This window comes from Cottoperca gobio, chromosome 8 (genome assembly GCF_900634415.1).
Source record: "Cottoperca gobio chromosome 8, fCotGob3.1, whole genome shotgun sequence".
Lineage (NCBI taxonomy): Eukaryota > Metazoa > Chordata > Actinopteri > Perciformes > Bovichtidae > Cottoperca > Cottoperca gobio.
Genome location: NC_041362.1, coordinates 7,591,588 through 7,618,732, shown reverse-complemented (window position 1 = coordinate 7,618,732; position 27,145 = coordinate 7,591,588). Strand labels below are relative to the sequence as shown.

Here is a 27,145-nt window from a genome sequence, read left to right as displayed (position 1 = left end):
ATAAATCAATATTGGTAATAAGAAAGATGCTTCACAGAATGCAGAATATCCTGTATCTTGTTTTCCAAAGTGTTTTTTCCAACACTTACGCCTGATAAATTAAAAAAACTCACTGAATCAAAGGCTATATCCGACAAAATTAGCTACAAATGAACTCTGACCCGTTCAAAGAGAAAGGGAGTCCGTAGTAGAAGTAGTTGAGCAACTGTAATGGCAAAAGGCAGGTGATGTGAGTGGCAGAGCAACATGTAATGACACAAACATTCCCAAACTAGGCAACAAGGGGCAACGTACGAACAGCCTGTCTGTCTATGTTTCCATTCAAGCCTTAATGTGTTGCTCATGTGATGGCCTGAGTGTTCTTCAGCCTGATCACTATCGGCAGTAGTGGCAGGGTGTTCAGAGAAGAGCTGTTCTCACCCAGCTACCTCTGACAGCCAACTAACAGGAGCACCCGGGGGAGGCTGCTAAAGAGACCGCAGTGGGCGGCATCTCATCAGACTTTCTGAATGCAGGCTTTATGGTATAAATGATAGAAAAGGCTTCAATTGGATCATTATTCTTTGACAGTATCTTTCAGATTGGCTACTAACCAAATAAACATTACAATGGTCATTTTACTATCCTCGGAAAATGATGAGATCAGATTTCAATTTAAAATGTTGCTAAAGCCTTATTGGTGCATGGCAGTGTGTAACATTACTAAGCCCCACCCACTTCCAATCAGTTACAAAAGCAGAAATCTGTCTCGTAAAATAAACAAAGACCGTTCTAACTTTGCTAGAAAACGATAATGTAAGAACACATCGCTCATAGTAAGAAGCTGATTGAGAAAATGTGGTTCAGTGCGTTCACAATCCCAGCTCAAACTATAACACCCCACATACCCCTCTAGCGAGTGCAGGGCTGGCTCTAGTGGCAGGAGTAAAGGAGGAAGTCAGGTGACGTAGTAACGAGCGACAAAGTCCGCGTATGTAGGAAGTTGGGGTAGTCGGATGGGTGGGATAAAGATTGGGTTGGACAAACAAACAGAGGAGACCTCTGTCCCGTGTGGGTCAATGTTGACTTGTTTTAACTAACGTAAGTTAACTTGCGTCACAAACTGGAATTACAGAGCAGATGTCCAACGTACCGAGGCTGAGTCCTCACCCCAGTGGCCCTGGTTTGAATCTGACCCACGGCCCATTGGCTGCATGTCGTCAACTCTCTCTCTCCCCCATCCCTGTCTATCTTCAGCTGTACTACCAAAGGCTATAAAGCCCATACTTATTTTAACCCAAACCATGATCTTTTCCTAAACCTAACTAAGTAGTTGTGTTTGGATTCACAACGTCAACAACATGTTGAAGTCTAACAGACTACCCTGACGACTCAAGGGGTCCTGACCAAACGTCTGTATGTGAGATCTTGTTGGTTTTTGGGGCCTTTAAAGTTCAATCTAATCAATCTAATCAATTTAAGATTTTCTTTTGAAACTTTGGAAAAAACGCACCATTCTGTTTTCCATATTTAGGATCCTGATCCAGAAGTTGTAGTGCAACTTTCTGAGAATAACTTATACACCTATAACCTATAACCTATATCTTATCCAGGGACACTAAATGTAGTTTCTCTCCTGGATAAGGAGCTCTGACACGGCAGCTCAAACTGTGTATATAATTATTCTGAGAACAGCGGCAGGTGTTTATTCCTGTGGACTACGGAGGTACAATAGAGCTCAGCAGCTCCTGACACAGAGTTGGACCATGTCCCTGAGTGTAAAAATAGCCATTTGGCAAATGGCGTTATCTTCCTATTCCTATCTTTTAGTCCCCCTTGTTCCTCCTTCATGTTTAAACTTAACATGCAAACTCTCTCTTACACCCAGCAGGGTTCACATTACAGAATAAGTCACATATCTCCCCAAAGACTTGAATGTGGTTAAGCGGTTTACTAGTCTCCAGTAAATAATACAAACACAGACACAAGAGCTGCCAAGTCTCAAATGAATCCAAAAAAAGCTCTTTCTTCGAACAAGATTGTTCTTTAAATGCAATATACGAATCAAAAGTAAGCAAATCATTAATGATATTTAAAAATAAACAACAACATTACTTATTACTGTCATGTTCCTGGCTTTTAGTTTTTCTGTTTCCTGTTTTACTTTGTAAAGAACACTCGGTTTACTTCCTGTCTTTGTGTGTTTTCCCACCTTTTGTGATTTGTTTGCCCCGCCTTGATTTGATCTTGTGTGTAATCACCCTGCTGCCCTTGTGTCTTTGCCTGCCACCTCCAGCTTCTTGAGATTAGTTGTCTGTGTATAATAGACCTGAGTGTCCCATTGTTCCTTGTGGGTTCGTCGTCGTTCCTTCTGTGTGGATCCCTGCATTGATCCTGGTGTTCCCTCGAGCCATCCTAGTTTCAATCCTGTTTCTTATTACCTTAGCTTTCTCCCTCAATTTTGTTTTATACTTATGTTATGTGCTCAGCTTTATTTATTAGAGCTCGCTTCTTGTTATTACTACCTTCCTATCACGTGTACTGCAAAATTATGCTTGCCTTTATTCCTGACATGAATTGACTAACTGGGTTAAGTTATATTAAAAAATGTGTTATAACTGGTCAAATTAGCGTATTCTGTCTTTCTCTTTTAAGTGCTTAATAACATCCTGTTTATATACTTTTAATAAGAAGTGATTGCTAAATAAAACTCTGGGTTGTTTGTTTTTTAGCCGCCCCAAGACTAAAGGGCCATAATTATGATTACTGCATATTTAGAGTATCATAATCATAATAATGGGTCGATAGCTGGTGGGATGCCCATTCTTCCTATTTTGGCTAAAGTCCATTAACTCCACTGTATATGTTTAAAATAAAATCCCATTAAAAGGATTCAGCTGAGCTGCTCTCCCCACATAAATGTCTATCCATCCTTTGGAGCTACACATATGCAATTGATATATTTAAAACAATCTATTGTAAATATATGATGGTGAAACATAAGCTAAAATTTTAATTCTCTAATTGCTGCCTTTTGATCAATTGCTACGCATCTGAAGGCTCTGTCACACATATCCGTATGACAGAAACATATGCCGGCGCATACGAAATATCGGCAATAGGTTGATATAAACTAAGGGTAAGTTGTGATCGTTTGAAGAACGCAGACGATACGCCGAACACGCCAGACACACGGCCCTGTCACACAGTTCTGTACGGCAGGAACATGCCGGCGTATATGAAAAGTAGCTCAAAATTTGTCAGAGTCCAAATACGTCCAACTTTTCCACATTGGTGTTGTAGCTGTCGTGTACATAACGAATACATAACAAATTATTATACGTATGTCAAACATTGATAGCGTATCACTTACCTATTTAAACGTATCAGAGCGTCTGGCCAACGGAGCTGGAGAAGTGCCATCTGGTTCACGTCATGCTGATGCTGGAGAACGGCTAACATGCTGAACGCTAGCTGTACTGTAGAAACACGTTTAATAAGTTACTCCTTCGTCAGGCATCATCTTAACATAGGGTAGGAATAGGGTATCCACTCGTTATCAATACATTGGCTGTAGGATTCACCGTCAGCCGACGTAGCCTATATCTAACGTACCTCTAACGTAGTCACGTAGGTATTCACGTAGATATTCACGTACTGTATTCACGTACTGTATTCACGTATGTCTAACGTAACGTAGCTTATGTGTAGCGACTGCATAACTTATGAAGCACATGTTGGGTACGTCCGAAAATTTAGAACACACTCAAAACATTTTCACAGACTCAGCATTCAACAGCATTCAACAGCGTAACACAGCGTAACACAGCGTAACACAGCGTAACACAGTGAGCTCTTAACGAACACTACTTATACCTTATATCTACGTAAACCAGCGTGTTGCCGATATTTTGTATACGCCATATTTTTGTATATCTTATGCATTCGTTGGGCATTCGTCTGATACATTTTGTATTAGTAAGTGATGCGCTATCAATAGGTTAGACATGCGTATCTGTATATGTTCACTTTTACGATCCGATGAAAAGTTGGACGTATTTGGACTGTGATAAATTGTGAGCCATTTTTCGTATATGTTTCCGCCATACGGATATGTGTGACGGGGCCTTGAGGCAGCAGGGTTTTTATTAATGACCGTTTCTCCAGGGTGTGTGTTTTTACAGAAAACCTTCAGTCCGTTTTCTAATTCCAGCTCTCCTTTCCTTTCTGTCATGAGGCACATAGGTTTCTGTAGTTTCTAGTTCTCATAGAGAACGCCAGAAAAGGGTCTAAATATACACAAGAGTGTAACATTGTTTATATTATATCTGACCATATGAGATCGCTTTTTACTCTCTGACACTATTGTACGTTTTATTTCCATCACAATACATGATGCCATTTCTTCATGCTGTTCTTTTCTGTGTCCGAACAAAAGATTGAACTATGTGGTGATCCAGTGTGTGCGGGTGGTTTCTGCACAGTGTCAATAACGACACATACGTAGGCTATTATTTTCGTTTTGGCATCTTGACCGTCCGCAGGGAAATATATGCAAATGCTTGATCATGACTGATACCATATACTGTGTACTGCATCCTGCATCCTGCAGCAGTGCCCCCTTTTGCTAACATTAATAAATCTGAGACAGGATAAAAAAGAAAGAGGGAGAGGTTTCCTAACAGCATGATTTTACAATGTGTTTATGTAATACGTGACTCAACTCTGCTACAATTATATGAACCACTGGAGCGGGCCAGAATATATCCTGTCTTCCAGTGCCTTTCTATATAAATAGATTGTTCTTGAATGAATCCTAAAAATATCAAATTGAAGTTGATTTCTGCAAGATTGGATTTAATACATTTTGTCTTGTTTATTTGATTCTTTCTAAACACATTCTCCACTGAATATGTAATTGTTTTACCCTCAAACTGTGTTAGTTGTATGTTCCTACTTCTGCTGGCAACAGTGACACTGTGGATGAAGCCAGGAGACTAAGTTAGTTTGAAAGAGGCAGGTAGACACAAACACATTTAGCAGAGGGAATGTAGGGAAAATCATCAGGAAAATGTGCTAAATACAGAACAGAACCTAAAATAAGATAACAAAGACAAACCATTAGGATACATAATGTGGTAATGTGTAAATACATGCATGTGGTACCCACAGTTAATGAGATCTGGTTAGTACTTCTAGGAATTAGACTAAATGTTTACTGACTGGGAGAAAGTAGACCTGACAGATCTCAGGAAATTTAATATAATGTTAATATCATGTTACGTTGGTGAAACCTTGCCGTCCGCATCAAATATCCAGAATGAAGTGGACCAATACTGCCCCCTTAGACCAAAAAGAGGTAAAGCAACCGAAATGACACTACCCTGTTCTTTGAGTCTCTCTTTCTATCTGGTAATTCAAACTTCAATTAGACAATGGATCAATGTGGGTTTGTCTTTGTGTTCACAAGGGAACAGAACATTGGGTTCTACCCACCTAAGCAGAGGCTAAAATGCAATTAACCACCCTGTAAAACAATCAACACCAATACCCCCTGACACATACTCACACACAGTCTTACAGTCTCTTTTTCCACCTCTAGTTGTTTAGTGATGAAGACTTCAGAAAGAGTCTTCACTAGCTCTACTCAGGCAGCTTTGTGAGGCAGAGCAAGGATGCTTTTATTTGCGTCATAGTGATGAAAATGATCGTATTGATATTGTTCTTGTGCACCTGTGTTCAAATCTCCAGTAATAGGAAATCCACGGAAATCCATAACGCTCCCTGAACCCATTTATAAAGCCCAGTTTGACAACCCAGGAGACCGAGGAAGGAGAAAGTGGCAAACATCAATAACCTCTGGCTCAATTCGACAATGGAGGAAGAAGTGCTCAGTAAAAGTATGGAGGCAGAAGAAAATATAATATAAGTAACAAAGTAGAAATCAAAGCCCCTGTCAGTGTGTATCATTATATATAACGTTATTAGATCGTTATTACGGATGCATAAATGTGTAAGCAATAATTTACTGTAATATTACTTGATGTGCAGTTAGGTAGCCCAGTGGTTTCCAAGCAAGGGTGGGTCATTTGCCTCTGAAATGTAGTGGAGTAGAAGTATTAAGTAGAGAAAAAATGGAAATACTCAATACTCAGAGTCAGTTCCTCCGTTTGCTTTCAATAAATGTCTGCTGACAACGCTCGGAGACATCTTAATATAGAGGTTTGGACTGGGAGAGTCACTATTCCCTCATGAAATCAAAAACTCCAGGAGATCCTCCCCTCCCGGTCAGCGTCAAAATCACGACACTTCAGAGAACTTATATATGAACCCCCGAAACACACACACTGCATCCTACACACAGCACAGAAGGATAATCCGCACTGGTGAGTAAAAACATTTGAACTTTTAAAAAAGCTCCACAGGTCGGTTTGATTTACAAAGGTTGGGTTTAATCAAAGCATTTCAATCAATGTATGGCCTTAAAAGAGAGGCAGGTTGAATTTCTGTTGCATCAGTTGGATATTATTCACTTAGATTCATACAATACATGTATCTTATTATTAGTAATGACAAACTAGAGCAATGATTATATAGATAAAACAATGTGTAATTGGGTTTGAGTGGGTACTCTTGTAGGCTCTCACGGATGAACAAAGATCTATATGCATGGGTTATTTATACTCAATAGCAAATTAGAGTATTCAATGGGTTAATTGTTTTACATTTTGAATCTTGAGCAAGAGCATCCCTGTACTTTCAATTAAAATATTATTTCATATATTAATTAAATCTGCAAAGATAGTAATACTGAATTTATTCTTATTGTTATTACTAAATCAGCTGAATACAGATCGCAAATGCAAGAAATAAAATGTGAACAAACTGTATGAGAAATATTACAAACGTATTACAAACTTTACAAACTTTAAAGTCACTTTTTCCAAATAAAAATGAAGCTTTGAACATTTTAATGAATACATGCGAAACTGTTCATTATACTGCAGGGTATTCAGCAACTAATTAAATGCTCCAAAATACTTTTTGAAATTCTGTTTTGTTTATTTTGTTTTCAGTAGATATGCCTGAAGAAAAACACAATTGATTAAGTCTGCCATCCCCGGGAACGATCATCTGGACAAAGAACTTCACTCCTCCGTCAGTGTGATTAGCCCCACAGGAGTGTGTGTGGCCTGAGGTGGAGCCGGCAGCAGAGGGAGGTGAGAAACACCGTCCACTGAGGGACCACATTAAACCATAATAGGCCCCTTGATGGCTGTACAAGGAACGATCACAGCCTCTGGCTGCAATAGTCCATTCAGTGGAGGGAGCTCAGGTGTCCTGCATGTGCAGAAGACTCATGCAAATCAGCCTGACTCGGAGCCGCTGTAAATAGTCCCAGAGCCTAGAACAAACCCTGACATTTAGGATTTTACAAAAGCTTCTATTTGTGGTCCTTCTGGAGGGGCCAAAGAAAGAGACACTGAGCTCAACGCCACCTTCAATGGTTTCCTTCATATCTGACTCCAGTTATTATTCCATCACTTCAGCCATTATTACATGTATCTTCCAGGTTACTGTCCTTTTCTGGTCAGAAACTAGCTAAATGTCAGAAACAGGCTTTTAAGAATTGCAGGAGATGACTAAATGTCCACTGCCCTTACTAACAAGAGTCTTAAGCAATTGTTTACGTGCAGAATATGCACCTTGCCATTTTAATTTGGAAATAGCTGCCCTTTTATTCTACTTTGAAAGGGTGGGGCTTTCAGTACGAGTCCCTTAAGTGAGTTAGATGTCCCTGCATACGGAGAGTCGCACTTCCCAGAGGAAGGTCCACACAGACACAATAGCAAGATAACAGCCTGAGGAGAAGCCCTGACGGTGTTTGTAACGTGTTTTCGTTGCTCTCTGGGAACTGTCCCGTTTTACTCTGCAGCCAGTTGAACTCTACTGAGAATTAACTTCTCAGCAGATTAGAAACAAGGCTTCTAATGAACAACATGCACAAGCTCTATCATTTGTACAGCGCTAGAAAACAAGATGAAGACTTAGTCTCTTGATAAACAGCTGGCTTTAATGGGAAATTGTATTGTGAGTGAGTGATGCCTAGAGAATGGTAAACATGTTTAACCCTCACCACTTTTTCTTTTCTCCTCCCATCAGAGTCCCTTTGCAGTTACTGAATCATGGAGAGAAATGTATCTTCATCACTGATCTCGACCTCTCCCCAGACTCATCTCCCTCTCAACAACACCGCTGACATCAATGCCACAGCAAAACCCTTCAGTGTGTTTGACGGCTGCGATAATCAGGTAGAAGGCATCCTCTTTGACCTGACCGTGCAGAGCATCAACGTAATCGTGGGAATCCCAGCCAACTTACTTGTCATAGCGATCCTCATCCGCAATCGCAAAGAACCCACCACTTCAGACATATTCTTGGGCTGCCTGGCTTTCATGGATGTCTACTTTAGTGCCATGACCCCATTCAGCTTCCTTAACCTTTACCACTGGCAGAGCAAAGACGTGTGGTCCGCACTCAAGTTTTCTTACGGTGTGAAAGACACGAGCGGTCCATTGTTTCTCTCCTGTATCTGCCTAGATCGCTTTGTAGCTGTGCTCTTTCCAATTAGGTTTGGGCAGGTTAAACACATCATGTACAGGTTAAGCCTCTCATTGTTGGTATTCTGCCTTACATTTGCTTACTCTGCAGCCAAGACTGTGGGAAACCTCCCCAACTTCGAAAAGGTGTTCACTTATGAGATGCTGGCAGCATTTAGTTGGATGGTTGTGTGTAATGCGTCCATCCTGTGGGCCCTGAAGAAGTCCAGCAGGACAGGGAAAAATGAGATGCACCCCATGAAGAAGAAGGCCTTCAAGACGGTGCTGTCCATCCTTTGTATCATTGTGTTTAACTACCTGCCACCCGTAGCACTATTTCCTTTTGAAGACATCTACTCCCCTGATGTGTTTCGCTGCTATGTGCAGCCTGTAGGCTTCGCTTTCCTCAACATCAGCAGCACCATCCAGCCGCTCGTCTATCTGTGTCGTCTGGAGAAGGTGCCCTTCTTCTCAGACACCTGCGTTAAAAAGTGCTGCACCTGTATCTATCCAGAGAACAAGAAAACCCCACCTGCACAAAACCCACCTGCTTAGCTTTAGGACGACCTAACACACATATTGAACTCGTGAATTTATTTATTTACAAAATGTGTTTGACTGAATATATATTTTTTAAGTAGAGTGAAGGAAAGCAATCCTGAAAAAAAGATGCAATTGGGAAAATCCAAAAAAAAATTAAATGCATCAATAATGAGTCAACCAGTGTGACAATCAACATTTTAATTTCATGTTTTCATAAACTGATCATGTTTAAAATTAATTTCTTAAAACAGCACAATGTGTGCAAAGTAGTCGCCACTGTCAGGAAATCCTTTATTACTTTGACTTTGGCGCCATCATGTGTACAAAGTAGGCCAATAAACTCAACTGTAAAGTCTAATCCATGTGTGACGAATTTGCATGTGCGTGATGTGTATTTCTTAAAGTGCATTGTGCTACATGGGTTAGAAACATCTCCTTCATTTGAAATCCAACAAAATATGATTAACATCAATAGAAGAATCATAGAACAAGCATTTCAAAAGACCTAACCTAGAACTTCTTAATATTTATCTAAACATTTTTCATTAAATGCAAATGCGCTCTCACCCTAACCCTAACCCATTATTGGTTTATTCAGGGATGTGACTATCTGAACATTACTGTTAAAAGGAACAGTTGTTTGGAAATACGCTCATTTGTTTTCTTGCTGAAATCACATTTGCCTTCACAATCTGAAAAAAGTAATACTTCTCATGACTTCTTTGAGAGAAATTAAAGCTTGGGTAGGTAACGTTAGTAAGCTAGATATTAAAAATGATTCAACTGAAAAAGCCCATCCCAATGTTGCTAATTATTTTTCCAATTTAAGTAGCTAGCAGCAGTAGCTCCAAAAGTCGTTATATCTAGCAAGAAAGTCGACCAGCTTCGAACCGAATGAAAGGATTTGATATACTTATACAGTCGACTGCGACGGCCACGAATACCAGATATATATTTTTTTGTCAGAGCATTTGATTTATTGATGACAGTCTGTATGTAAACAGAATTTCAACAAATATAACAGAAACATTTTTTAAATACTCTTACTATCTTTATTCATTACCCCAATCCCAATCTTCTATTTTTTTTACATATTTTCTTATTTAAATAATCCTTCATCCACTTATTGACGCAACATTGTGACAAGTACTTTCTCCGGCATTATTCTCAATGACTCACTGCTCTGAGTATAAAAATATGGAAGTAAAGTTTCTGTGAACGTGTGTGTGAACGCATAAATCAGTGTGTCATCAGCAGGATCAAAAAAAGACATTGTCCCTTTGTTGTAATCCAGTTGAACTTTGACTTGTTTGGGCGCTCTTGTAACTGTCAGTGGTGTGGGTGGCGAGGTCATTGCCCTGAACTCTCCTTCCCGGAAACACAAAGTCCAGAAGCCGTTCTCAGGCCGAGCAGAGATCTCAGAGTTCCTCGGTACAGACAAAGAGGCCACACCCAGCAGCCAGTCCTGATTACTTCCTGTTTCCACCACCCAGTGATGGCTTCCTGAGCCTAGGGCCGCCATGCCAACCGCTTCAGCGCTGATGTGGAAGCGCTCTGGGTTGTCAGGGCAACAGCTGTGCTGCTTTGAGTAGTGGAGGGAAGTGAGGTCGTCAGACAGGATGAGGCAGGGGTGTGCTGTGTTTGGGTCCAAAGTCACAGGAGCTAACAGGATATTAGCAGAAGGATTGATACGTTAAACAGAGTTTGTACCGTTTCAGCCTCTGAACCTGAAGAAAATGACCAGTACTCACCATAATCAATATTGTCCAGCATTTCTCCCAGACTTTATACTTCAGGTTGCAGAGATGCTTGGTCACATCAATCAGTAACCCGGACAAGTTTTCTGATCCAAGCGTTAAGCTTTTTTCTCTGTGATAAAAACAGATATCTTACTCTGAGAATAGGTGTCAGACAACACACAGAGTGTAAATCCTTAACTTTGTTGACCTACCTGTCCTGAGTGGCTTTGAAATTCTGGAAAATAGAAACATTCACAGTCAAGGTGGGAAGATTTGAGGAAGAATGATTTGGCATGTAGTTGACTATACAGACCTTCAACAAGATCATATCTTCTTCTTTCAGCTGCTCCTCTATGATCGAGATGGTCTCTGAGAGCGACAGCACTTCTGATGTAAGTTCTTTAATCTTATCCTTCAATCCTACAGTCTTCTCTTCTTCTTCTTTTTTAACAGCCGCTATTCTGGCTGCCTCCTCCTGGTAGAGGACTTGGTGGAGCTGCTTGAACTGGCTCTCGATCACTGTCTGTGTTTTCAGCGCCTGACTCTGAGGGAGATTATTGCAAATTCCGGTTTATTTGACCAGATTTGTATTTATTTAAAATCAAACATTTGTCATCTCATCACAGTTACCTTGATGTACTTGAACATGTCTGCAGACGCCATGTGAATTCTTTTTTGGCAGTCCATTTTATCTTGCAAGTTTTTAAGAGATAAAGCAAGTTCAACCTGGAAAATGAAGCATGTCTTAGTCAGGAGATAATAGATCATTAGAAAGAATGTTGTAACAGTATCAGGACAGACTTGTTGGACAGCATTCTACCTTTAGGTGTTACCCTAAATACTTCAAGTTAACGAAAACAGCAGTCAGTATAGAAAGTTTATTTTACAATGTAGTTGGGAAACACATTGATACGTTTATTTCTTTTACCTTGCAGTCCAGCACTGCCTCTTCTATGGGCGAGCAGTCGTGACTCTTGTGCAGTTTGGAAGACTGACACACCACACAGATGGGCTGTTTGTCAACCAGACAGAAGAGTTTTAACTTCTCCGAGTGCAGATTACAGTTCATCTTTTCTTCCACGACCACTGAACTCTGTCTGGCCAACAAAAGAGCTTCACAGACATTTCTCAGAGCCAAATTGGTGGGAGGACTGGCCTTGGAGGCTCTTTTCCGGCACACTGAACACTCACGTAACCCTGTTTCCCAACAGCGCTTCAGACAGCTCCTGCAGAAGCTGTGGCTACATGACAGCAAGACAGGGTCCGTAAAAATGTCACAGCAGATTGGACATGTGAGATCCTCCTCTGGGAGAGACATGATCAGTAGTTTGTCATGTACAATACAGTAAATCCACAGTTAGAAACAGCATAAGTCCTCGGGTTTAAGTCCTTAGTGATTCCTCTGTCAACAACATAATAATTGAGCGTGCCTTATACTTGTCTCATGAAAGCCTCCGAGCACACTAACAGCCTATCTATTGTTCTTGACATGAAGTAGCAAATGCTCTTGGTTTTCCTGTGCATGTCTTTTGTGGGAGTAACTCAAATCATGCAGCACTGTGAAACAGCACTGTATGTAGCTGAGCTGGGAAACAGGAAATAAAGCCCTATTGGCCAGTTGTTGGGTTTCCTAAAATGGGTTGGAAACTACATGCTTGAAATGTCATTTTTCAGGATATGAATTTGAATGTGCCACACTGGTTTTAACCTACTTAATAATTCAGGGTGTAGTTAGCAATTCATCATCTAGAGGGGATGGTCGGTTCAAAACAATATACTACGACTCATTTGATACATCAGAGAATTTAGCGACTGTAGCATTGTTGCCCAACTGTGTTCAAACAGTGTGGTTTCAGTTAGTATTGACCCAGACTGTTCACACCAGCTCAGAAAGAAACAGCATTTTACTTGACGAACAACAAGTCACTTGAAGTTAATACTAGATTAGGTTATCTATAATATTTGTGGTTATAGTACATTGTATGTGACTATGTCTGCCTAATATGCATGTGTGTGTTACATAATTATTGTTTGTCTTGATGGTTACAATAACACATAACATTCATGCTGCAGGTTGATATCTGCTCACATACGGCGAAGAAGACTGCAATCCAAGAAAGGCTGAATATGAAATACGTGGCAGCTAAAAATAGATTGAACAACACAGTGAACATCTGATCTGAAAGCCTACTTTCCTGAAGAGAAGTGGCATTGTATTTGTGGGTGGAGGTTGTCAATGAAAAGGACTTAATTGTATTTTTACATTCAGAATCGTCCAACACAACAACCTGCCTTTTAGGCCTAAGGAGAAAAATTCAGTGTTCACATGCAATGTTGGCTTTCCTGTCGGTTATTCAGATTGTCGTGATAACTTACAAAAAATACAAACTAAACCTCTATAACTTTAAAAGGGTTCACGATTGTTCAAGTGTGTCTTAAAACACAGCTTGTTTCGTTTTCCCTGGATAATGTTTTCCTGTTGAGTTGCAGTGGAGGGATAGTAACAAAAACAGTGCATGTTGTACTAAATGGCGTGTACATTTAGAAGATATCATCTTAATTTGTCTCAGCCGAAGCCTCACATTAGCTTCAGATACACTTTGGAATACATTGTTGCACAAAGAAAGGACTGTGGATTTTTTCCTCCTTACATTGCAAGTACACGACTGACCTTATCTGCTAATCATTTAACTTGTTTTCTCTTATGTAACCCAAGTATATGTCACTGTTTGTCCCATTCTGATTGTAAAAATCTAATCAATTAAAACCTCCCAGCCCTACATGGCTGCACATCCTGGGTCCTTTTCAATCATTTTGCCCTGTTTGAACATGCAGACCACATGTCACCAAAACACTCATGATACCTTGAGATGATAATTCTGAAGAAGTCCTCATACTCCAGTTGATACATTTCATATGTTACTGTCTTTGTCCTTTCAAGTCAAGGTTGATTGATGTTGTGTGTCTAAATAATGACGTCATGGTGCTTTACAATGGGCTACTTTGTTAAAAGTGCACGTCAACGACCTCGATGACCTGTAGTATAGTGAGAATCTTATCGACGACTGATGCAGCTCCTCGTGCCCAATCCGCCATTTCCACGGGTCTTGGTCCCTCCCTGTCTCCTCCAGTCTATGGTTACCATGGCGATGACGTCAGGTTGCACCACCGATTTAGCCCAGTAGACGTTGTGAGAGGCGGTGCCGCAAACAAATCCCGGACGATCGACTGCAGGAAGCATCCTCCTGTGAATCTCTGCTGCTCAATTTCTTATCTCCTGTTCGAACATCCTCGTATCCATCCGTGTCCAAAATGCGCGAAATTGTGCATTTGCAAGCCGGTCAGTGCGGAAACCAGATCGGTGCCAAGGTATTCTTCTAATTTCCTTTTCTTTGTCTGGTTTGTCATTCTGGTAATACTTGAGCAGGCGAGAGGACAGAGCCTACTAATCCATCCTCCGAGAATTCTCGAGAATAAAACCAATGCGGAGTCTTCTCTTGATTGAAGCTTCGTGCAATGAATAAAAATGTAAATCATAGACAATTTGGTCATTGATATTCAATGCAGGGCTTACATTGGGCTCAAGATTCGTGCAAGCGTTGATTTATTCAACAGACAATCAAATTTGATTTAACAATACCATGCACAATTAGCATTCGACTTTTCTACCTTTTTTTGTAGAGTGCTGCAAGCATTATATAAAGGATTTACGGTAGTAGTAATGTTACTTTGCTGTGTCACTAGTCGCAGACTCCCCTCCCCCTCCCCTTTGTGACCTATTTTTGCCTATAATTCTTTCGAAGCAAATTCCAGTCGAAAATGTCACAATTTACACCAATTGATGGTGGTGTTTGGTCATTTTAACAGTGGTTGCATATTGTATTTGGTAGTTTTGATCGTGTGTGTTCTTATAGCATCGAAGACATTGTTACTTATCAGATTATTGCCATCTGCTTGATTACTCCTGAGACAGTCTGCTTCTCTAGACTAATGGACTGCTCTTCTGACCTGCATTCAATTAGATAATTAAACGGTCTTTGCAGTTTATTTGTAATTTTGTTTTACCTTGTCCTATATTAACATCTGTCCCGCCCTCCTCTCCTTGCACATCTTTTGTTCCTCAGTTTTGGGAGGTGATCAGTGATGAGCATGGCATTGATCCCACTGGTTCCTACCATGGAGACAGCGATCTGCAGTTAGACAGAATCAGCGTTTATTACAATGAGGCCACGGGTAAGCTACATATTCCGCTATTTTACACAACAGAGCGAACCCAGCTCTACTATGCTAAATGATTTGCATACACGTCTGTATTTTACATTAAATGCATCTCGCTTGACAAGCTTGTGAGAAATAACCATTTGACCTGATTTCAGGTGGAAAGTATGTACCCCGAGCCGTCCTGGTGGATCTGGAGCCTGGCACAATGGATTCAGTCAGGTCCGGTCCCTTTGGGCAGATCTTCAGACCCGACAACTTTGTCTTTGGTAAGCTGTGTGAATATATCTGAATTGAGTGTTTTTTCCTGTGTTTCCTACAATAACAATAACTGTGATACTCTTGACTACAGGTCAGAGTGGAGCTGGAAACAACTGGGCCAAGGGCCACTACACTGAGGGAGCCGAGCTGGTGGACTCCGTCCTGGATGTCGTGAGGAAAGAGGCGGAGAGCTGCGATTGCCTCCAGGGCTTCCAGCTCACTCACTCCCTGGGTGGCGGTACTGGCTCCGGCATGGGCACTCTGCTCATCAGCAAGATCCGTGAGGAGTACCCCGACCGCATCATGAATACCTTCAGCGTGGTGCCTTCTCCCAAGGTGTCAGACACTGTGGTAGAGCCCTACAACGCCACTCTCTCTGTCCACCAGCTGGTGGAGAACACAGATGAGACCTACTGTATTGACAATGAAGCTCTCTATGATATCTGCTTCCGTACACTCAAACTCACCACCCCCACCTATGGAGATCTCAACCATTTGGTGTCCGCCACCATGAGCGGGGTGACCACATGTCTGCGTTTCCCCGGCCAGCTCAACGCTGACCTCCGTAAACTAGCTGTCAACATGGTGCCCTTCCCCCGTCTGCACTTCTTCATGCCAGGCTTTGCCCCCCTCACCAGCAGGGGCAGCCAGCAGTACCGCGCCCTGTCCGTGCCCGAGCTCACCCAGCAGATGTTCGATTCCAAGAACATGATGGCTGCCTGCGACCCGCGTCACGGCCGCTACCTCACCGTGGCTGCAGTGTTCCGGGGCCGCATGTCCATGAAGGAGGTGGATGAGCAGATGTTGAATGTGCAGAACAAGAACAGCAGCTACTTCGTTGAATGGATCCCGAACAATGTGAAGACCGCCGTCTGTGACATCCCGCCCCGTGGCCTAAAGATGGCTGCCACTTTTATTGGAAACAGCACGGCCATCCAGGAGCTGTTCAAGCGCATCTCCGAGCAGTTCACCGCCATGTTCCGCCGTAAGGCCTTCCTCCACTGGTACACTGGTGAGGGCATGGATGAGATGGAGTTCACAGAGGCAGAAAGCAACATGAACGACCTGGTGTCCGAGTACCAGCAGTACCAGGACGCCACCACTGAGGAGGGCGAGTTTGAGGAAGAGGGAGAGGAGGATGTCGCCTAAAACCTCAACCGGCCTAGCTGCCAACCTCATTTTACTTAACCCATCCCTTTTCTCCCTCTCCATCATAAATCGAATGGCCTGCCACCGTCTTAACCAGTGTTGCTCTAGTGTTAGACTTTCATGTGTAGTGATACTAGTGAAATGTGTGGTTGAAATGTTTTTATATGTTGGACTGAAATGTTGCCATCCTTACATCGGTCCTGTCGTTGACTTGCAGAATTCAAAAGCAAGGAATTTTAACTGTGAAGCCTTGAAATTGAAGGGTGAATAAAATCTGATTTAAAATGCCACATTAACTACGTCTGAGTTTTTATTGATTCTCTTAATCCGACATTATTACAAATCTTACTGCACTTCAGTGTCTGTCCTGCAACGTGTCGACAAGGGAAGTAGTTCTCAACCGGAGGGTCAGGTGACCTGGGAAGGTCGAAACATGATTCATGGGGACTGTAAAAACATGTTTTTGCTTTTCAAATGAGTATTTTGTTTAAATACTGAACGGTTAGTAGCATGTAAACCTCTTTGCAATTAATCTTTTTTTTTTTTTTTTAAAGAGGAGGGGTTTGGTTTGGCAGTTTAACTCTGAATAAGGCCTATAAATCAAAGCATGTTGCAATTATGCCAATCCAATATTACCACTGTGTGGATGAGGAAACTATTTTAGCTTTCATATATATTATGTATATGTATTTCTTCCATAATTCCCGTCTTGTAGGTAATTTAATAACATCAGAGCTTAAAATCAACTGATGTGAGGGGAGCCTGTATGTGACCGTCCCAGACTTCATTACAAGTCCAAACCTAGACGACAGCGTTATTTAACATCCATCATAATGCTTATGACACTGCATGACTGTACAAATGAAGAAGGATTTTGATAGTTATTTCCATTCTGGAACCACTGAGAATACCAGGTGTCTATGTAAGTAAGTCAATGTTAAAATATGTTTTACATAGAATTACATTATGTTGGCCACATTTCCTCATGTGTCCAAATATTTTGATTTGTAAAAAGATTCTGTACATAAAAGATTAGACTCTCTCTACAAATGTTCATTACATTATAGATAACCTTTCGTTCCGCAGCGACACTGGCTTCAGTTCTAAAGTCTGAATTATACCTTTGGTAAAATGAATAAGAAAAACTCCTTCTTTTAGAACAGAGGAAATGTCCTCAGAGATGCTTTAAAATGCTTTGTGAAGTTTAATTATTCAACTATTTTACAAACATTTATTTGACAAAAGCATAAATAAACATGTAACATTGTAAAACATCTGCTTGATTTTGATGCATTATGCAATGCATGGTTGATCCAATGAAATGATCTTTAAATAATGTGACTTAGTACTGAAGGAATACTTGAAGGGTAAACAATTGCTTGCTTTTTCTCAATATCATTTCTCAGTAAAACCTCATTTTTAAAAAGGTACAGCAGTCTATAAAAATCAAGAGTGTTTGCACTGTAATAAGATGTTTAATTTCACTTATTATTAGGGTACAAAATATCTGTCGTAATTTAAAATGCAATGGACTCATCGGGTCTCTCAGTAGTGAAAAAAGAGTTTGAGGTAAAAGATTTGGTTTTCCCAGTGACAGTATTTCATAATAGACTGAATCAAGGTACATGGCAACTGTAACAAGAAAAACATCTCTAAACTAAAATGATTAGTGGAGATAAAATACTGAAGTTCTTGTTTCATTTGTGCGGAAGAAATGTTCAAAACCTCCTTGAAATCTTGAAATCGTTCTTAAAATCAGCTAGATCCGTACATCCAAGTGGATTTCTTCATCGGGCCAATCAGGAACCATTCGATGTTTGTTGAAATGAAAGCGGTAAGTAAATAAATCAAGTCATGGTGTGTCAAACTTGGCAATCTGTCCTCTCTTAAACCTTGGGAGATGTTTCTTTCATTGTTCATCTCAAGGGAGACAGCCATGTCACACAAGAATGCTTATCCTCAAATGAGTCTTTCCTCCTTTGGTAACTTTAGTGCATCTGGCACCGCCACGCCGTGCGCACCAGACTGTTCCTCAGCACTGGGTCTATACGTCCCTTCAGTCTGTCTCCTCTTTTTCACCACGCAAAGGAGCCAGCCGAGAACAGCCAACACTATGGCCAGAACACCCAGCGTGACCGTAGGGGCCACGATAGCTGCAATGTTGGGGCCCTGCAAATAGAAAATGACAGGACATCGGTCAATCTGATGACACCGGTTACATTCTGATGTCAATTAGTGGTCACGATTAAATGTTTTCTTTACTCACAGCAGTGCTATTAGAACGGGTGGCACTTGCACGCATAGTATAATTCCCTGTGAAAAGAGCAGAAACGTCAGAAACATTGTAATAACAACACAACCTCTTTTCAGGCTAATTGTCGGCTGGAACAATTTCAAGGCAACCAGCAGAGACTCAGAACAGGAAGTAACTGCCCGTAGAACTACAAATTGTTGTTTTTACATTTCAGTTTTAATACAGTTTAAACAAACAAGATAACATGTCTTGATTAGAGATTTTTAAAAGGTGCTAATCACTGAAAAAACAATCCATTCTGAAGGCATACAGAGGGATCTTTCAAATCTAGTTACTTAATAAAGTGCAAAGTGTGTTTGCATTAAGTGCAAAGTGTTTTGTACTTTAGTAAGTGAGGTGTGACTGTAACTCTTTACTAATAACTAATGGCCATTAGAGCAATGCCCATAAGACAAACAACACAAAGAATGTTTAGCTGAAGTTTTCAGCTGCCCAACTAACAGGAGGCAGCTATAAGCCTCCTTTAAAACTCTAATTTACAGTAATTACATCAAAGTTAAACCATGTTTAATGCAGGCAAGTTGAAAAAAAAGGAACCAACAGGATTTTAGACAACAAACACAAAACGCAGCAGACAGATATCGTGCCAGTCTTTTGCTGTTCCCAGCCATTTTATCCATGACCAGCCATGTGATTACTCGGTGACATCACGAAACTACATAGTAACTTAGTAGAGGGAATGAGGAGGAGGAGAGCTCAGGACTGCAGAGTGTTCTTCGGCTATACAGTCAGCTGAGTCAAGCGACACGCTTGTTTGAAGTATGGAAATTAAGCTCAAATCTATTGTTGTTTTGTTTGTTTGTTTGTTTTGAGCATTACAACTTAACATCATTTTCGTTTTTAAACATTTTAGAAACTTAAACCCTCCCTTAGCATTTTCTGAGTCAATCATTCACCAGGGCAAATAGTAAACTTTGCAAGGACACAAGTAGCCTACAACTTGATAACAAGAAGCAGGGGTTGCAGGGGTTAAAGGAGCAGCCATGAAAAAGCCGAACGTATTGTGAAATTGAATTCTCTAGCATGCGTAATTATTGATAAGATAAAACTGGATGTAATTCAACCTCTTTCTCATATGGCAGTGTGTTTCTGAATTAATTCAAACAATATTAACATGCTGTGCATGCTTTAGATATGCTCTGGAATGTCTGCTATCTTTGAGTTATATTTATCAATGCAAGATACAATGGTGTGTATGTGCATCTGTGTGTGTGTTTGTGTGTGTCGGTGTGGTAAGTTGTCTTATTTGTGTGGGAGTGTTGTGGATGAAGGAATGGTTACTGACTCACCCAGCACAGGATTACTGCTCAGTACCAGCAGTAAAACACTCCTGACCACAACACCAGGCATGGCCAGCACATCCGGACACACTGCCATCTTTACCCGGGACCAGCAGGGCAAAGTGAGGGCAGACATGGGACTTTGGGGCATCAGCTTGGGTGCATCATTAGTTCCAACATTCACTGTGTGGATTTATCTCCCATCTTGAACAGCTGAAGACACATTATTGTCAGTGATGTAAAGACAAATGTCCCTTAGTTCTCATTTTGGTTCAATTTGACACTTTTATCCTTTAATCTGAGGTTGAGTCAGGAACACATTCAGCCTGATGTTGAATCACCATTAAAGCTGCTCAGACCACAGGAAAATAATGAGCTATTAAAAGCATAAACTGAACACAGCTTTAATGTTAAACAGCTTCTCTTTTGCAGCAATATTATTATATTTACTACTGAATATTCCTAATAAAAGAAGAAAAATATGTTGCTGTGTTAAATTTCTAAAACATCTGTTAGAAACATACCATTCAGGTGATAGAAGCAAAACGGGAAACATCGAGCAGGTTGATTCCTCGCTTCCGCCTCACCTTGTCAAAAATGAAACTGCAACAAATGGTTTAGTCCAATGAATATGACAGGTAACATCTCGAGACAAAAACCGTGTAACTTGAATGGATTCAACACCGGAATACATCCTCGACTGTCTGCACTACTCGTTGGTGTTTTATGTAAAGCAGTTTTTTTTCTCCGTCTACTTTTCAAATCGCCATTGGTCACATGGTTAAGTTTCGTGTTACATTACCTGAGCGCAGTTATCCACCTGCAGCAGAGCGGACAGATACTCCTTTGTACAAAGTCGAAGAAAAACCGTAGTTTACTGAAGCACAGCAGACCCGATTCCTCCTGTTTCCATAAAAACAAAGCTCCTCAAAATACACTATATTATCTAAAAGATAACTTTAATCACATCTGTGTAACGTTATGCCTATTTACCTCCTGATACTTGATTTAAACTGAACTTTTTTTTAAATAATCTATAATGCCAGGTCGCACTCACTTGCTCCAACCTGCTGGAGTACAATGTTTAACTGTACTCCCCTGGACAGCTTACCTAGCAACCTGACTGATGGTGGTGACATGAAACAGCGCCTCCATCAGGTTTCATGTTACCCAACATGAGAAAGGATATCAACATTCCTGAGATATTTTAAGGATGAATTTGGCGGCCAGCTGGTTCAGTGGGCTCTAATCCTCACCTAATCTCCCCTTCTCAGACTCAGAGGGGCAAAGAAAATGTAGGCTGCTTCAAGCCTAATCTGTGGTGGCCATAGTTTCATTTGGACAGTGTGTGTGAGAGAAGTGAGGCGTTTTGGAAAAGCAGAGAACTGCTGTAGAAAATGACTCCTATGTTACAGCAGTGAGTCAGTGTGAGGATATGGCAAACCGTTAGTAATATGATATTCTGGAACCATAATTTGCTGTTTGATTTACATTATTTAATTCATGAGCGCAGACATGTTATGAGTCAGACAGACAAAGTTAACTATAAACATAACCCTAATTGAAAGAGTGATGGTGTAACTTTAACGCATAAGAAATGTGGTTTTGGTGGGTGGTGGTAATATGGAGAACATTTGTCCTGCTGAATTTCATGAGTTATATAGTGTCTAGTAGGCTAATATCACAGAAAATATGGGTGATCATCTAATTAAATGAAGATTCATTCAATTTAAACATGGAAACACAATTGCATTTCCAATAAGGCATGACAACCCATGAGTAATTGTCTTTAATGTAGAAAAGCCACGAAGAAGTTGTAGGCCTATGTCTTGTTATATTTTCTTTTTGCATCGGCCTATTTATTTGTATGGACCATTTACGGAGCATTTCATTTACAGTAGTGTGTTCGTCATTCTTCTCCCAACATGGTTCCCTCAGCTGCATCAGGCAATATAAGCATTTTACTAGAGAAAGCCTGTATCAGTCAGTTGTACCGTCGACTATGGCTGCAGACATGTGGGGTGCGGAAACATCATGACTATGTCATCCCATTGTGGCATGATTGTATTTGATTGCATTAGGATAGATTTCAAGATGTGCCTGGGGTGGGACACCACAACGTTTATTTTACTGTACTTCCCAATCCAAGGTAATTGTGTTTAACTGTTGGTAACTAAAACAGTAGCATAATACCTGAAACATAATGGACTGACTTTAGAGTTGATAAATTAAAGGTTTATGTCACGTTACAATACAGCTTCCAATTTGATTCAGTACTTTGTCAGGATTTCCTGGAAAGAAATGTTCTGTTTATTATCTGGTAAGAAATAATTACATTCAGTGTGTGTAACTCTTTACCATGCCGCTAGGGGGCGATTAAGGCACTTTGCCTTTCCTCTAATGGAAGCGGCTCCTCTTTAACGCACGCACCGCTTGCCGTAGACGCGGTGGAGCCTGGGTAGAACAGTGAAAGCGGCGGGAGAGCGACATAATCGTCCCCAAATTGAATAACAGCTAGTTATACTGCACAATAAAGCAAGTAGTGTGCATTTGCTCGTTTAAATTAAGCTTAAGTTTAGTAAAAACCAAAGGTGCAGATACTACTGTTGACTCTGTTGACGGCTTATATTGATGTAGTGTTGCTTTTAAAGCATTCCCCGGGAATCTGGTTTGAACGTTTGTTTTTGGTTAGCCCGTTTTTAGCGCTTCAGCAACAATGGCGAAGGTACAGGTGTTAAATGTGGCTGTCCTAGATAACCCGAGTCCCTTTGGAAACCCCTTTCAGTTTGAAATAACTTTTGAGTGTATGGAGGACCTTCCCGAAGGTAGGTGCCATCGCAGAAAAGCTGTCATTTGAAGCCAATACTTGAGCCTGTTGCTAACGTTACGATTGTTATGTATGCGAACTAGAGATTGCAAACAGCTAAAGCTAGGTTAGCCACATTAGCTAATTTAAGTCAGAAAGGCAAATCTGTGAAAAGTAACTTCACGTTACAAGTTAATAGCAAAGTATTTTATACAGCTTGATTTAATGTGTTCCCTGTGATGTAACGTTACACATATTCAAGTTGTCTAGCATATGTCAGTTGTGGGAAAGTTAACCTAACGTTATATAGCTAAATGTGCTAGTGCAGACTATTAAACATTCTCATCTGCGCAGCTTAAAGTGAGTGTATCTCATATGTTTCTTGTGAGTCCTAGTCTTTGTTACTCCTCATTTACTTTTGGGAAAGTGTTTAGCAAGAGTTGTAGTGTAACTATAAAAAACGTCTCAAAGAAGCATTGGGGGATTGAACATTTTGACAAAACAGTAACTTAATGTCTTAACAGTTAATGAAATCTACTTTTACAGCACGTAGTCAAATAATTGATGTCACTGCTAGCAACAAGAGACAACGTTTTGAGTTTCAAATGACTTACACTTACATTGTTATTGGTATACCAACAACTTTGCTGTGTTCTTTATTTTTCATAGTAGCATGTGGAATATTATTCACATATGACATGGCAATTGTTTATAACTTTCAACAACAGTTTTGTACAGGTAATGTGACTAAATGTGACTGGATTTAGACACATTTCTGTATGGAAAGTGAAAGCAAGAGCACATACAATATGACTTGTAACAATGTGAAAAACATTTACTTATTGACCGTATTTGATAAGCTTTGTCCCGGTGGTGTTTTGTATTTTTACTAGACGAGTGACACATATGATCAGTTAGTTGTTGATAATAACTGGCAACATTTCTGTTCCATCTATTAGGTTAATGGACAAATTGTCTCAGCACTACATTCAACACACACTACTATAACGTTGTGTTTTATGGTAAAACATAACTTTTTTTCTGTTTGTTTTTATAGACCTGGAATGGAAGATCATCTATGTTGGCTCAGCAGAGAGTGAAGAGTATGACCAAGTCCTCGACTCCGTCTTGGTCGGCCCTGTACCTGCTGGGAGACATATGTTTGTGTTTCAGGTGTGTTTTCTTGGGGCAAACTAACTGAAAGTTATTTGTGTTGCTTTAGCCTTATAGCATATACTGGAAACAGTAATTTTATAACAACATTTTCAATATAAGTGTGTAAGAAAGTGGCACGAGAGCCCAACCGATAAATCATATGTCAACTGATTAACGGCACAAAATGAAAGTACAAAAATGCCAAAGATATGATTTTAAACAGTTATACCATTCTATAATTCGAGTAGTAACATGTTTATCTGAAGTCTATCTGAAGGTGTTACATGTACGGTATATACAAGATAAAAGTGTGAAGAAAAAAAAAAAAAATCATCATCAAGGTGAGAAGCACAAGTTCAGTGACAATTATCAGCAAACCTTTGCCCTACAACTGAATGATGAAGCCCAGAAGAACTTTCTGACACATTGAACTGGGTCTTGTTCCATCTTCAAAATAGAGCAGCCGAGAGTTCATTTTAATAGTTAAGCATGTTATCCACGATCTCATGTACCTCAGCACAAGTAAAGCATAACGCTCTGCCATCATTCTTTAAAAGTGATATTGTACAAAAATAACATGCACATTTTGTTGAAACGTTTTGCTACTTGTTTTGCGTATTAAAATCCACCACCGTCATAGTTACATACAGAAAACTTTGCAATGTTCTCAGTTTGCAAATTTGGCAGAATTTATATTTGTTTATTTATGAAATCTTAATTTCAGTTTCACAGCTATGAGACAATGTTGAAAAAGATGGATATATATATACATACATACATACATACATACATACATACATACATACATACATACATACATACATACATACTATATTATTAAAAAGTTGCCTAAATTTCCCTCGGGATTAATAAAGTATTTTATCTATTTAAAGTATTTTATCTATTTATCTATCGTTATATTTTTTACTAACCTTAGTTTTGTGTTTCTTTTAACAGGCTGATGCCCCAAACACTGGATTGATTCCTGAAAGTGATGCTGTTGGTGTTACTGTAGTGCTGATTACGTGCACATACCGTGGCCAGGAGTTCATTCGCATTGGTTATTATGTGAACAATGAATACACAGAACCCGAGCTTCGTGAAAATCCACCGATCAAGCCAAACTACACACAGGTCAGACTAATGGTTGATTTCTGGATAATCTGTGTTCTGTTGTCAATGTGACTGCCTAATGCTTATTTCACTGGTTTGAAATAATACTTAGGATAATGATATTTCATGATCTTGACTGTATATTCTGTCTGGTTGAAGTAGTTTTGAAAGAATTTTGCAATAAGCATCTTTGAGTTTCTAGAAAAGCGCTTTACAAATCTAATGTATTATTATTATAAAAAATCAACACAAAAATATATACAAGCATTAGGCAAAATACCTTATACACTACACCTAAAAACATGTTTGTTTTTTCATTAACTATGAAATAACAAGAACAAAGGTAGTCATCAAGCAACATGGTGCACAAATACTTTGCAGAATTTAAGCTTTTCTTTCTGTTGTTCCTGCACTTTGGAAGAGATTATTTAATCATTCAAAAATGACTAGTAATCCTATCAAATTCCCTTGGTTATATAACCAGTTAAGCAGAAATGTTACTTCTCTGTAAGCAATGTTCTTAATTCAGATGGTCACTTCAGTAATAAGCCACTGGAACTTTAGCTGTAATAACAAAGGAGTTTGTTTGTATTAATTTTGTGCAAGGTTGTAGCTGTAGGTTATTATATACAGTAGTTTATTTGAACCATTTGGCACCTTTGTACCATTCTTATCTACTGGGTTCACATTTTATGTCCCTGAGTCTAAATACCAAACAAAGTGTGATGTGTTGCTAACTAGATAGCAGCAATATGCACATTAGTAAAAAAGTTGCTGCACATAATGGAAAATAAATTGGTCTTCTGGGGGAAAGGTTTTCAAATGTGGTTGGAGTGTTCCCATTTAAGTTGTAAAATGTGTATGCAGACATTACATGCACTTCTTACTCCCACCAGTTTGTAATTACTGTACTGTTGCTGGTGACCAAGTTCAGATATGGTTAAATTGTCTAAAACCAGTTTACTCTTAAAAACCACATTAACATTCATGAAAAATATAACTGATAAATATCGATATATCATGTTCCTTTTTCAGCTCCAGAGAAATATTCTGGCATCAAACCCACGTGTGACCAGATTCCATATAAACTGGGAGGGCTGTGCAGAGCGAATGGAGGACTGTGAAAATGTGGATCCCACATCAAACTCCATGCTCCCTCCATCATGTCTCCCAGGCAAGGCCCCCCCCTTAGGGATACTACCAGATAACTCTATGGACTGCTTATAGAGACAACACCGACCCCAAAGGTGATAATTCGCAGCACGAGACCTTTTGAAGAATGCCTGTGAACATTCGTGTGTGGATGTACAGACATCTTTGCCTTACAGCTGTCCTTATTTACCTGAACTCTCATCTTGGGCTTCGGATGAGTGTTTGTTCCAAGAAGGATTATGAACATCTCACTGGTATAATCATCACTTATAGATGTGGAGTTCCTTGACATGATGTTGAAAGTATTATCCAAGTAGTTTAACTCATGGAAGGGAATAAGGTAACTATGAAATGATGCAGCTGAACTGAAAGAGCCCAGAAAGCTGATGTGTGATTCACAGTCCTTCCTTATGTTGGTGCAGAACTAAGTTGTACTCATTTTAGAGGATGTCAGCACCGAAGCAATAGGCAAATAAATTGCAATGTTGTTGCTGTACAGGAATTTGATAATCTACCATTATATTCGTGTTCAAATTTATTTTGCACTTAAACCTTTTCCCACTTAGATTGTGGAGTTTCAGATGGGCTACATCACTTTCTCTCTGTTCTTTTTTTTGTTTGCAACTTTGTGTTCTAAATAAAAAAAAATTGTATTTGTTATGCATCTGTGTATGAATGTCTGTGTTACGGTAAGATGTTCCCCCTATTACTTATCTTAATTTGTCTTAATTCATTTTGATTACAGAAGCATATAAATGGCAAATATTTTCACTCTTGTTCTTGTTAAGAATGTACCAAACAAGTACTTCCATTTTTTCCATGATCACTCTGTTGTA

General features: G+C 39.9%; 5 protein-coding genes across 6 annotated transcripts; 3 read left to right on the top strand and 2 right to left on the bottom strand.

Moving 5' to 3' along the window:
* The first annotated feature begins 8,165 nt into the window (after positions 1-8,165).
* On the top strand, positions 8,166-9,134 carry LOC115011766 (G-protein coupled receptor 183-like). Its single transcript, XM_029436992.1, has one exon. The coding sequence runs from the start codon at positions 8,166-8,168 to the stop codon at positions 9,132-9,134; it is 969 nt and encodes a 322-aa protein (XP_029292852.1).
* Positions 9,135-9,444: 310 nt separating this feature from the next.
* On the bottom strand, positions 9,445-13,541 carry LOC115011681 (zinc-binding protein A33). The gene is given in 7 exon segments (XM_029436879.1): positions 9,445-10,784; positions 10,874-10,894; positions 10,897-10,991; positions 11,074-11,096; positions 11,175-11,405; positions 11,492-11,587; positions 11,790-13,541. Coding segments are annotated over 7 exon segments (1,395 nt in total). The 5' UTR covers positions 12,180-13,541; the 3' UTR covers positions 9,445-10,245.
* Positions 13,542-14,046: 505 nt separating this feature from the next.
* Positions 14,047-16,779, top strand: tubb4bl (tubulin, beta 4B class IVb-like). Its single transcript, XM_029436880.1, has 4 exons — positions 14,047-14,230; positions 14,986-15,094; positions 15,238-15,348; positions 15,432-16,779. The coding sequence occupies exons 1-4, from the start codon at positions 14,174-14,176 to the stop codon at positions 16,487-16,489; spliced, it is 1,335 nt and encodes a 444-aa protein (XP_029292740.1). The 5' UTR covers positions 14,047-14,173; the 3' UTR covers positions 16,490-16,779.
* Positions 16,780-17,597: 818 nt separating this feature from the next.
* crb3a (crumbs homolog 3a) lies at positions 17,598-21,187 on the bottom strand. Of its 2 annotated transcripts, XM_029436918.1 has the most exons (5): positions 20,886-21,187; positions 20,608-20,686; positions 20,093-20,296; positions 18,756-18,802; positions 17,598-18,658 (listed from the first exon to the last, which is right to left on the bottom strand). In XM_029436918.1, the coding sequence occupies exons 3-5, from the start codon at positions 20,232-20,234 to the stop codon at positions 18,449-18,451; spliced, it is 399 nt and encodes a 132-aa protein (XP_029292778.1). In that variant the 5' UTR covers positions 20,235-20,296; positions 20,608-20,686; positions 20,886-21,187; the 3' UTR covers positions 17,598-18,448. The 2 variants fall into 2 exon arrangements, with proteins under 2 accessions (XP_029292778.1, XP_029292779.1); XM_029436919.1 differs by lacking the exon at positions 20,886-21,187 and having other exon boundaries at positions 20,608-20,826.
* A 1,332-nt stretch (positions 21,188-22,519) lies between these two features.
* Positions 22,520-26,969, top strand: asf1ba (anti-silencing function 1Ba histone chaperone). Its single transcript, XM_029436916.1, has 4 exons — positions 22,520-22,908; positions 23,947-24,062; positions 25,002-25,178; positions 26,193-26,969. The coding sequence occupies exons 1-4, from the start codon at positions 22,800-22,802 to the stop codon at positions 26,382-26,384; spliced, it is 594 nt and encodes a 197-aa protein (XP_029292776.1). The 5' UTR covers positions 22,520-22,799; the 3' UTR covers positions 26,385-26,969.
* Positions 26,970-27,145: the final 176 nt, after the last annotated feature.